At 28.2% G+C, this 13,635-nt stretch overlaps 1 protein-coding gene across 3 annotated transcripts in view; it reads left to right on the forward strand.

The window, feature by feature from the left end:
- The window catches only part of LOC142329733 (cadherin-related family member 1-like), a 56,108-nt gene that overhangs the window by 12,033 nt on the left and 30,440 nt on the right, over window positions 1-13,635 (forward strand). For all 3 annotated transcript variants that reach the window (XM_075374466.1, XM_075374468.1, XM_075374467.1), the window contains exons 5-6: window positions 690-874; window positions 3,977-4,132. In XM_075374466.1, the coding sequence (XP_075230581.1) occupies window positions 690-874; window positions 3,977-4,040 (249 nt within the window). In that variant the 3' untranslated portion in view covers window positions 4,041-4,132. The remainder of the gene's footprint in view (window positions 1-689; window positions 875-3,976; window positions 4,133-13,635) is intronic.

Raw genomic sequence — 13,635 nt, forward strand, 5'->3', positions numbered from 1 at the left:
AAACTGTTCCACACACTTATACACATTACTGCGGTTTAAACATGTTTCACCATACTGTTTCAACATACTTGAGTAAATTTTCACCAGTTTCACACCTGATAAAAAAAAATCATAGCACTGAACGATGCTTTTCTGGCATACACATTTCAAGTAGAGCTGACATTCTGAAATCAACAAAAGAAGTTATGTTTATATTAATTATGATTGAACAGCTAATTAAATATGTTCCCAAGGTTGCCAACTTGACTCTCAAAAGATTTCATTGTCGTTGAATGAATATCTTCAATACATTATGGGTGCAAAGTGAAAATTTATGTATCTTACTGCTAATGAATATTTTTATAATTTAAATCCCATGAGTTAAAATAAAAACGTTATTCCATGCAGTCAACTAATATAAAAAATATTCAACCTCTTTCATGCTATTATAACAAAAATGTTCATCTGAAACACTGCTGGAAAGAATGATTCTATATGACTAACAAGCTTGGTTAACGTACATTTATTTCATTAAACAGGCAATATTCCATATTAAGAGCTTTTTCTACATTTATATGGTATATTGAGATATAATTTTGTATTTTTGCAATCAAATATTTAAACACACATGCATTTTGTAACTTAATTGTAAAAATCTTAAAAAAGTATGGGTTTGATTAATGGTTTATGATTAATATGTTTTTTCCTAGAAATACCACGGTTCAGTTATAGAAGGTGCTAATAAAGGAACACCTGTATTGACTGTTAAAGCAACTGATGGTGATTTAGCTAGAACTCCTCAAGGATTTGGTGATATTCGTTATTCGTTAACTGTTTCACCAGTTAACGTTATGCTGGATTGTTTGATATTGATTCTATTACTGGTGAAATTAAGGTAAGCTATTTTTTAAATTACTATTTTATCTTAACCTAATTAATATTTAACCATTTATAAACAGATTAATTGTTCTAATCAGAACATTTAAATTATATTACTGACCATAATGAAGTGATAATGTTTCTGGCTTTTATCTGAAAGATTCTGGGTTAAGATTCCAGTCAGGTTTGGCATTTTTTACAAATTTCAAACATTAAGCTCTTGTCATTAATGTTAACTGTAACTGGAGTAATTGCGTATTCTTTCTTGGGGGAAATTTGTATTCTTTCTTGGAAACAAATATAGTTTTAGCAATTATTTGTTTGTTACCTGAGGTATATTGTTGCAAACTTATACAGAGTTAGAAGAAAATTGGAGGCGTTTTCATACTACAAAACTGAATGATTAAATTAAATTAAACTGAATGATTAATTAAGTAGATGACAGAAATATATGTACATGTTTATAGTTACTGTTTTATTTGAAATTTCTATTTGCTGTTCGGATCTGCTGTTATGAATTCATCTTTAATTTTAAATAACAAAATGGAGTAAGATAATTACTCCCATCTTTTTTTTTTTTAATTATCAACGACCAAAATTGCAAATATACATAGTAAATTAAATGGGACAAGCTTTTGGGATTTCTTGTGTTTCACATTGCATTCTATATAAGTGGTATACTTGTAACACTTACTCAAAAATAACTCGATTATTAATTGTTCAACAATTTATCATTAAGTGAGCAAAAGTGTGCATTCTTAGTTATACAAGGCATGTTTTTTTTTTGTTTTAAATAAGTACCATTTTAATATAAAAAATAACAAGCAGATTTAAAAAAAAAATTATTCACCTGAAAGCCTGGATTTTAATCTAAAATTCTTCATAATTACCACATACATTAAGCACTTGTCACATCATGTGATCAGCTTCTGCATTTCATTTCATAGAAATCTGCTGCCTGAGAAGATATAACCTTTGCTGATTGACTGGGAGCTGGTCTAGTGATTAATTTCTCATTGCAAATCAGCTGATTTTGAAGTTGAGAATTCTAAGGTTCAAATCCTAGTAAAGGCAGTTACTTTACTTTATATGGATTTGAATATTAGATCGTGGATACCGGTATTCTTTGGTGGTTGGGTTTCAATTAACCATACATCTTAGGCTTGGTCGACCTGAGACTTTACAAGTCTACATTTCATTTACATTCATACATTTCATCTTCTGAAGTAACACATTACAGTAGTTTCGGTAGCTAAACAGAAAAAAAAAGAGCTTTGTAAGTCTGGTGCTAGGTCAACACTAAACAGTGGGTGATCAATTTGTTCCCGGATAAATGATGTGATGAGATCGGTTCAATGAGAGGCATGTGGCCAAGCATTGCAGTGAAGTAGCAATATTCCCATGCTGAGCACATTATGCCTTCTGTTTTTGATTGCACAATGCAGTGTAATAGGTCTCGCAATATGTCTGTGGATTTATCAATTCACCCCAAGACAAAAATCAGCAAGCAACACCTCTGCCTATCCTAAAATACAGTGCACGTGATTTTCCAGGCTAACATTGTTTGCTTGAACTTCACTTTCTTGGGAGGTGTTGAGTGTCTCCATTCCATGGATTATTGTTTTGATTCCTGTGTAATGTGAGACACCCGTGTCTTCTCACCAGTAACAATTCAGTTTAAAAATGGATCGCCTTCATTGTTGTGTATCATTGTATAGTTGTATCTTCATTGTTGTGAGAAAATTCAAAGCACTGGCTAAATGTTTGATTTTGTGCAACTCTGTCAACACTTTTGGTACCCAGTGTCAGCACAACTTCCAAAAATTTAAGCTTAGAGGCACAATTTCATAGAGAATACTTCTTGAAATTAAAGGAAATTCATTACATAGAGATGAAATCATAAACCATTTATTCTCATAGACTTTTCCATTAACTCTCTGCAACAGATCATGAGTAAGAGACAGATGGTTGCCCTCTCCATGCCAAATTGTGTACTTTTGTATGGCCCTCTTTAATCTCCTAGTCCCATTTTCTCACCATTCCATTGAACATAGTGTAATCTCTGTACACTTCACTAATCTCTCAATGAATTTTGACTGCTTTCGTATCTGTTGCATTTAAGAAACAAATTACAGCACATATTTGACGATCAGTGGCACTGTCTAAAGTGATAGACACTTTAAACTGTAAACAAAGACTAACAATCGTGTAATTATGTCTGTAGCAAGCCAGTAGATGTAGTTACTCGGTGCACATGTGGAAAACAATGACAGCATACTGCCACTGTGTGTGAAATTACAATATTAATTATAATATTATAAATATTAAATATATGAGATAATAATATTTATCTTATCTGTGATCTTTTTCTTGACTGCAAAGATTATTAAATCGGTTGAAATTCACCATCAGATTTGCCGCGTTAATGGAGAAAATGCAGTGAGTGATTCCATGTTATGGAGATGAGTGGGATGTGAATTGATGACAAGATTAAAGAGAACAGATGATTCACCAAGTACCTTTTTTCATGTATTTTCCAGTAATTTCACATTTGCTTTTACATAAAATGTCTGAGAAATTGAATTGTTAAAAATTGTGTGCATGCTGGTTGCCTAAGATGTTTATGGAAAATCACAAAATGAAATGGTTGAATAGCGCATTTGAATTTTTGACTCTACAGAGAACAGGCATCAACTTCTTCAGCCATATATCATTAGGGATGGGCATCACAAGTAATGCCTGATATGAAATGATAATTTGTGAAATGGTGATACCCTCTGTCACCCAGAAAGATAAAATGTAAGCTAATGTTTTCCACCTGCAAAATTATGTGTCTAAATAGTGATGTCTGTTGTGAAAAGCCAAAATAATTGCATCGTGTAATCCAGAATAGGCAATGTGGCTTGCTTACCCAGGACGTTGTGTTGATTCATGGCAAAACTCGACACACTGCCACCACAATGTGGGTTTTATGAGTTTGTTCTTGATCTTTTTAATAGCTACTTGGAACTTACTTTCTGGATAACCTATCATATAATGGTGTATTTTTCAATTTTACATACTAATTTCTTTTTTTATCTATTGTATCTTTGTAAAAATTTGTCTTCATTGTTTTTAGGAAGTTGCATGAAGCTAAGGCCAGGTTACACCATTTACAAGAGCTTCTTAATTTAGTGGAATAATTTAGAGAAGCAGGTAAACCAGTTCCACAGAAAATATTATTACTGCTTAGTTCATCAAATGGGCCTTTATCAGGAGATGACAATTTGGACTTGTAAGTGCACATTGTTTTTAATTTTACTCCAGATCTTTATTAAAATGATAATAAATTTCATGAATAATCATGGGAAAAGTTAGACTATAAGAAAATCATCTCATAGGGTATATTTATAAAATTGAAAAACAGTTGAGCGTTATGGGAAGCAACTTTTAACAGCAGCTTATATGAATCTGTTTATTGTTTGGTATTATTTTTTTAGATTCATTACTATCAAAGCAGTTCAGTGTTTAGTTCTGTAATGTAATTTGTATATTTAACAATTATTTTTATCACCACTTTAAATTTAGAAATTCAAGGATTTTTATTGATGCAGTTTACCAAAAATTCTGTATTTACTATTTGTCTATTTTTAATATGGACAAAGTTCTAAGTCTAGATTTTACTAATTTTCACTTAAATTTGTGAAAACTCCTGGGCAAAACTGTTTACTAACTTGGTTAGAGTCGGTCATTCCTTATTTTTTATTTCTTTTTTCTCTAATAATTGCCTCAGTAAATGTGTCAACTAACAATCTGATTCCATCTGTGATGGTATGCTGACACCTTCAGTACTGATGGCAATTCATCCGCTTCATCTTTTAAAAATAATTCTTCATTTGGGTTTAGGCAACTGTGGGATTGTACTTTCCTATCTGGATTTGCACAAATGCTCAAACTAGTGGCTGAGGTACTTATCAGGTAAACAGGCCTTCCACTCTTCCTAAGATGTATGTCAAAGTCTGTGACATATATAAAATGAAAAAAAAAACAACATGTACTTTCATTAGTTTTAGGGTTTCTATTTGCTGAAAAATTTGAATGAAAGTATTTTTGTGTTTTAAAGTATTATAAGACAGTTTACACTTAACTGTGGTTTTATTTTGAAAATTAGTAAGTAAATGAACTTTCCTTTAAACAATTATTGCTTAATTTTACAAATAACTATTGTTATAATTTTTTGTTATACTGATCATAACGTCTTTTTGCCAAAAGCATACTTAAAAGTCTGTTTGGTTATTCATATTGTGTGGAAAATGTTTAATGAAAATTTATATAGGAAAGTTGACAGAATTTCTAAAAAAAGATAATGTTTGTTAGTAATGAAAGATTATGTTGATGTTTTTAAGTTAATATTTTGTTGTTCTCAGAAGCTCTTGTAGGTTGTAATAAGTGTTAAAAAAGTAAATAAAACTTTAGTACTATTAAATTAAAATTTGATGATTGTCCTCTTTTTATTTTCATTTGTATTTTTTATGATTATTTTTATACTTAACATCTAGAAAACTTTCATAAACGCCTTATAGTCTTGAAATCATCAGAAATTAAAATTTAAAGAAAAAATCATCCAGTTGGAAAAAGAGCAGGTGTAGATGATCTAGAACTTCCCCTTCCTTATGATTTTTTTTTTACAAAGTGTTTTTGTGTTTCTTCTCATGTAGAAGACTGATTTTATTAGTTTTTCTGCAGTGTGTAATTCTCCTCCTATCAATATTACTTAAATGCCAGCTAGTAAATAATGTGAAGTCCTGTGAATGGAAGTAAACTACTTTAAAAAAAAAAAAAAAACTAATTTAAAAAACTGCATCAAAAATAAAGAAATAGGAATTGGAAGGTGTTTAATTTTTAAATACTTAGTGCTGTCTTTGACGTTGGTTTTATTACGGCTTAAAAAGTTTGTTTTTTGCTAAAATTATTTTTAACAAAAACCCAACTTACTGCTTAGATGTGTAATTTATCTGATCCAGTTGTTGAATTTCTGTTATTTGTTTTTTTTTTTTTTTGTTGTGCCATAATTTATTCATCTATGACTAATTTATTGTATTCTCATTGGTGATTATTTTGTGTAAGTTTTCCAGAGTATGACGTGAATCTTTATTACTAATTTTTATATTGATGTACAGTAAATATTGTTTATAGTGACCTCTAAGGGGCCGACGATTTTAATTCATTATAACCGATAGTCACAGTAACTGATGTTTAGGTAGCTTTTTTGTGGTACTACTTTAATATGCCATCTACACGGGTATTGTAATACATTAAAATAATAATGTTGAAAAATAATAATAATTTATTTCTGTAATAGAATAATATAAAAGAAACAGAAGTATGCAATAATAAATACAAATACGGTAGAGTAAAATAAGATGGAAAAAAATTGTAAAAATTACTTTTTCTGCAAAAAGTCTGTTATTTTGCTTTGTTTTGAACATTTCGTGTTGTAATACAGTTTATGAAGGTTCTTTTCTAAATCAAAAGAAACACTCTTTGTTTCTTAATTAATAATTTCTGTAAAACTGAGAAACTGGCAAATGGTTTTCATTGCCGCTAAAACTTCTGTAAGATTTGGCAGGTCTTCATGGCATTGTCTTCATCGTTGTTGCTATTGTTACCTTCATTGTCATTACCTATGTCCCCATCTATTTCACTAGTACTGAAGCCACTACATCATCTGTTACAGTTTCATGTGTTTTTAAATCTTTGTCAACCTCTTGATAATCTTCAAGCAATGCATTTGCCAACGATTGGTTTTGCAGACTATTGCTCTATTCCACTAAAGATTCTTCTTTGCATGTGATGTCAGTAACTTCGCCAGCCTGTGGTAAAAATCCTGCATGTCGAAAGCGATTTTTTTACAGTCAGCGGAGAAACCTCATTCCATGATCTTTCTAATGTAATTATAGCATCCAGAATAATTATTTTGTGTTTCCATTTTTTGATCTAAATCCTGTATCATTTATAAAATTAGGTGTTTTTTTGTAGTGACTTAATCATGCTGACTTTTCATGCCTTGATCTAGGGACGTTAAGGTTGCTTTTGTTTTTGGTAGTAAGACACTAACTTTATACACAGAAGATTTTCAATGTGTGGATAAGCCAGACAGCCTATAACCAGAATTTTTTTGTCAGTTCCAGTCATATTTGTAGCAGTTAGTATTGTTAGTCTTTCTTTTGATAAGTTTCCCCCAAACACATTTTGCTTTTAAACTGAAGGGTTCTTTGTGCCGTCAGTTTAAAAAAAGACCGGATTTATCAGCATACAGATTTTTTCACCTGAATAGCGCTCTTTAATTTTGGCCAAATAGTTTCTAGCCATTTTTCTGACACACCGGTTGGAGCTGCTGCGGCCTCGCCGGTTATTCTCCCTTACACAATATCTTGATACTGATGGAACCATTGTATCCAAGCTGAAATTATTTCACATGGCTTACCCAATTTTTCAGAAAAATCTTTCGCCTTAGTTTGCAGTATAGGGCTGCTAATAGGGATATCACTAGCCCTCTGGTATTTAAACCATTTTAACAGCGCTTGGTCTGCATCATTATGTTGACAAGGCCATAATTTTTTTGATTTCATAGAATTTGTTTCAAAACTTTTCTTAATTTTTTCACAGTTCTGCCACATCGATATTGTCTAATGTCCTATGCCTAATTTTTGGGCAATGTCTTTATTAGTTTCACCATTCTCTAATCACCAGATAATGTCCTCTATTGCAAATGTTTTTCACGAAGTCATAATTAAATTATTATTAAATGAATTACACAGGATACGCAAAGTAAAATACTGTACCCACACGATATGATATGCTCACAGCAAAAGATTAATAACTGAATACGGGTGCTTCAATTTACAATAATCTGGTACAGGAAGAAGATAAGAAAAACAAGAACTAAAACTACATTTGCAGATAAAAAGGAAAAGATGACTCATTTTAACCAAAAATACTTTCTTTACAGAAATATTTCTGTAGCTACAATGTTGTTATACTACGTTACTTCCATCCGTCATTATAAGCAATAAAATGTTGCATTGAAGTAGAAAAAGTAAGTCATAATAACCGATTTGTCTCTGTAACCGGTGTAATTATAAACAATATACATACAGCATTTATGAATTAACAGTATACCAAACCAACCGACAAAGTTTTGGTCACTATATCTGATATGTCATGGTATCAGATGTCTGTAAAGGATACTATATTTTGTATTTTAAGAATAGTGTAATATTTAATATTATCGCACAATTGAATTTTTATTTATCAAACAAAATGCTCCAACATATCAGTAGAAAACATGTTTTCTGCTGGTCTTGTGGACATAAAATATTTTACTCCTTTTTCTTGGTGCTTAATTTTTATCATATAAGCTCAAGTTTGTGTATATATAGAAATATAGAATGGGGAAATTGAGGTATATAAAAAATGCTATATCTAACTGGGATTCAAAAGTGGGATCTTTCAGATGAAAGATGTTATCTCTCTCGTCATGGAGGCTGGCATTTTGTTACCACTGTTTATTTTATAAACATCTGTACTGTTATACTTATTTTTATTTATTTTATTTTTTAATTCTGTTATCTGATAATTTGGTAACTTTTTAGAAAATTAAAAAAAAAAAAATGACAGTGGTTATCTCGTAAATATGGTTGTTGGATTTAGTAAATTTATATCTTTAATGCTAAAATTGTGTTCACTACATATATATTTTTTTTTTAATTAATCCATTTTTATCATCAAATTTTTATTTTATCAACTTGCTTTATGTCCCAACTAATCTTGTGGGTGGATGTATGAGATGTAAGAGGCATTCTGTGGGAATAATAGTATTCACTATATAATCAGTCCCTGTGATAAATAGCATGAAGAGGTTAGTCGTAGAACTGAATTCTGCATTTTGGTGGGCTTGGAATGCCTTTGTTTAACATTGATACATATTGATGTATGTAACATCAATATAGTCTAAGACTTTAAATTATTAATCATACTATAAAAATTAGAAAATGTTTTGATAATATTGATATATTGATCTTTCACTAATTCTTATTATTGTTAATAATGGTTTCCTGCTAACAGTTTTAGCTTATGATTTTATGGAAAAAATACTTTTTTTAATTTTATGGAAAATTATATTTATAATTTTATGTATAAAATTTTAATATTATTAATATTAAAAAGATTTGTAGATTTATTGTTTTCTGTTTCTTGTGTGTTTTGTGTATTTTGAAAAAATTGTTCAGTTGATTATTTTATTACGTTTACAAATTATCTGTATATTATAAATACTAAAATTTCATCACTACATCTGATCCAACATTTTTATTTAGTATGCATTTAAAAATAATGTGCGTAATATTAAAAATCACTACATACATCTTCTGATTACTACACTAAGAAGAACCCATTGGACCTTTCTTTCCATAAACAATGTATCATGGAATGTAAAATAATTTTGATTTGAACAATGTAGTGTTATTGCTTGATTAATGATGATTTATTGGTTTATACTGTTATAGTCAAGTAATTTTTGTACAAGTTTTATATTTCCTTGTTAAATTTCTTTTATGTTGCACAAAATAAAATAGTTGTATTTCCTAATTGTATTTCTTTTAAATTTTCTACTAACTTTTTGATCTCGTGGAGTATATTTTCTACTTTATCTTTGCAGTTATTTAATGGCTTTAGTTCAGAATTTTAATTTATGAGGTCAAATTATAGTTTATTAATTCTTTTTTTTTTAATTTATTTACTTGCACATATTATGTTTTGTATATTTTAATAATAGGAATATTTATCTGCTTTTGTAATGGGTCTATTGAATAAAAAATTTTTTTTAATTTTTTTTATTTCTTTCTATAAATGTATTAGTTTAATTGTAAATTAAATTTTGAAGTGTTATTTTTATCAAAATTTATGTTTATGTATATTATTATTTAATTATTAACATGTGATTGTAAAAAAAATCTTTTAATAAATAATATTCAATAATAACAATGAAACAACAAAAAAATATGAAAAAAAAATCAGAAGTTATTAGTGAAATAAATTTTATGTACTTTTAAAAATGTGCATATGTAATTTAATTGGCATTATTACATGTGTGCATGCGCGCATACACGTGTGTATAATAGATTTGGTGAAATATCTGATTATTTAATATTAATTGAAAATTATAATTTAGAATTGCATTATTTTTGGATATTCTAGTTAAATTTCTGTTCAATTTTATTTAATTATTCTGGAATTTCTGTTTAATTTATCTACATTGAAGTTAACTACAGAGTGACTGAAAAATAGACCCTCACAAGAACAACATATATACTGAGGCATACATGCCTGATCTTTAATAAATTGCAAAAAATTCTTATTTTTAGTTTATTAATCCTCTGATTTTGTTGGTCAATATTTTCCCTAAGATGGAGTTTATCATTATTTCGTTTAGTTGTTATTTGTTGCCAGTCACTATCGCTCTTTGGTTTGATATAACTCTTCTGATCCTAATTTATGTATACATTCTCTAGTTTTCAAATTTTCTCTCATTTTATATTCTTCATCCTCTTAATCGTTTTATTTTTTCCTTGGTATAACATTTTCTTCCTCTTTATATTTATCATCTCTTAATGTTTTTATTTTTTTTGTTTGCAACATTTTCTTCCTTTTTTTTAATTTAAATATTTTGATTTATTAATAATATAATTCTTAACCTCTGATTGTAAAAAAATACTTTTACAATAAATAATAATTCAGTAATAATAAAAAGAAAATATGAAGAAAAATCAGAAGTTATTAGTGAAATAACATTTTATGTACTTTTAAAAATGTGTATATATAATTTAATTTAATAGGTGTACAAGGAAGTCATGTGGTGTCCACATCAGATTATTTTTTTTTTTTTAATAAAAGGGAAATAAACTGTTATAGTTAATACTACGTAAAAATACTGTTGTTTGTTTATTTTAAAGTTTGGAAACCATAGTTGTTACTAATTTACACATGTATTCTGTATAATTCTGTATAGTTTTTTAAAGTCTATATTTTTTTTGTACAAGTCATCAGTTACAGGTTAAAAAGTCTTTTTTTATATATATAAAACACTTCCTTTATAATTGTATTATTTACTTTGATTTTTAAGTAAGGAGATAACTTTTTAAACATTTTTTAATGAATTCAACATTAATTTAATGTTGAATTTGTGTTATTGTGTTATTTTTAATTCTTTATCTTATTATACATACATACATACATATAGACTCGTTACTCTGTACTATTATACAAATATAAATAAATAATTTGATCCACCAAGTACAGAATAAAATTAAATTAGGTAGGATGACACTTAACCTTATATCATTGTATATTCACAAGAGTACTTTCATGGTTTTCTCCTATCTTCAGTCGATATAATCTTTTTATTGTTCATGTAAAATTACATACACACCATTAACAAAATCAATTCTTGATATATACAATAAAACAGAATTTACTAAAACTTTAGATATAAAATTAAAAAAAAATTGAAAGTTAAAGTTACAAATTCCATTCATAAAAATATGTCGTCAAATGATAAAAATATTAATTAAAAGTTAAAATGATAAATGTGTTAAAAAGAATGAATTTGTGTGTATGTGATTTAGGTAGCTAATATTATATTACTGTCAAATTCATTTTTGTTAACTTTTAATTAATATTTTTATTATTTGACGACATATTTTTATGTATGGAATTTTAACTTTTAATTTTGATTTTAAAGTTTATATCTAAAGTTTTAGCAAATTCTGTTTTATTGTATTTATCAAGAATTTATTTTGTTATTGGTTGTATTTATAATATGTAACTTTACGTGAATAATAAAAAGATTGTATCAACTGTAAATGTGAAAAATTGTGAAAGTACTCTTTATGTACAATGTATAATGATTATGTAATTATGTGATTATGTGATTATAATGATTATGATTCTGTGTAATGATATAAGGTAAATGTCATCCTACGTAATTTAATTTTATTCTGTACTTGATGGATCAAGTTTAATAATAAGTTTTATTAGTTGTGTTTAGTTTCTCGTAGACGATAAGCAAAAATGTATAAAATATATTTACTACATCTTTTGAATTAAAAGTGAGGTCTAGTTATAAAGTTTTGGAATATTTATAAATTTTTGTAACATCCTACTCAGAGTGAAGCCTATCTTTAATGTATTTCCTTCATAGGCGATGCTCTGATTTCAATTTGTCACCCCTGGAAGCAGTCTTGGTAGGCATTTTTCAGTATAGCATTTGTTTATTTGCAATTTTTTTTTATCCCAAATCATCATCCTTTTAAAGGGGATTTCAGTTTAAAGAATAAGCAAGGTCTGGTGAATCCTGGTCAGGTAATTGGGTTTCTGAGGAAGCATAGTTGTCTTAGTTTTGGCTGGAAATCAAGGCTGGTGAGTGAGCTAGCATTCAAACATATATGCAAAATTTGTTACACAAACTTTGCAGGTATTTTTGTATTTTTTAATTTTTTTTCTTCATAAGATATGACAAGATCCTATTAATTTGTTGCAATCTTCTGCCAATTCTGAACTATCCACTAACTAGGAATGCATGATTTCATGATTATATGAAGTGTGAGGATTATTTACATGATGTTAAGGCACCAGATGTGGATGATTATCTGTTGATTGACAACTATCCTCAGTTCTCCTTAGCCATTTACAACAACACACACTGACCTTCATAAACATTTTTTATTTATGAGTCAGCTGTCATAAATATAAATATTACCTCATAAATATCACCCATCTTAATCCCCAAAACATTTTTTACATGTACTTGAACAGCTGTAATTCAATAAATATCTGCTGTAGAATGATGAAACTGGTGACAGATTAGGCTTGAAGTAATTCACTTTGCCAAACCACTTATAAGCAATCGTAACAATTCATGTTGATGGATTACTGAAAAAGTTCAAGAATGATTTGTGTAGTTTTATAAAAAGTCTAATTTTTCAAAATTAAAGAAAAATATTTTGGGAAATTCAGTTTTGAAATTTTAACTCTCATATTAAAACCATTTAGGATTTCTTTTAGAGTGATTTTGAATTTTTGTAAACTTTCTAATCTATTGGTTTAATAAGAAATCTAACATTGGTTTAATATGAAGTCTGTTCAACCAATAATTCTAAAATTGTAGCCGATAATATAAATGGAAAAAATCTTGAGATTTTAAAAATAATTTTATTAATATTTCTTGAGGTGCTAAAAGTTATGTGTAGATACTTAATATTCCACTCCATAATTAACATGATAAAACTTTTTAATAATTATATAAACACTTTTTTCACTTCAGTATTTTAGGAAATAAGTGTAAATAATTATATTTGCATGAATGGAGAAATTGCTGATTCTCTTCTTTTTTTTATATAACTAGAAAGCTGAAATTTAACATAGTTATTATCATCATTAGTTTATCAATTCATAAGGGAATAAATTAAGTAGGAGGAGGATTGAAAAAGGTTCTGAGATTGGAAGAGCTTGAATCTTGATATAGTGATGGTTTTTCCATAGTGTACTTTATTTTGAAGGTTTTGCCCCACTTTTCCTAGGGGGATGAAAAGGGATGTAAACTAACAAACAAGGAAACCCTTACATTACTTACTTTTTATTAGTTCTCCCTTTTTCTAAGTAGCTAGAAAAGTAAAATATTATAAAATTGTAGCCAATATATAACTGCAAAAAAATCTTAAGATTTTAAAAATAAATTTT

Source organism: Lycorma delicatula, chromosome 9 (genome assembly GCF_047948215.1).
Source record: "Lycorma delicatula isolate Av1 chromosome 9, ASM4794821v1, whole genome shotgun sequence".
Taxonomy (NCBI): domain Eukaryota; kingdom Metazoa; phylum Arthropoda; class Insecta; order Hemiptera; family Fulgoridae; genus Lycorma; species Lycorma delicatula.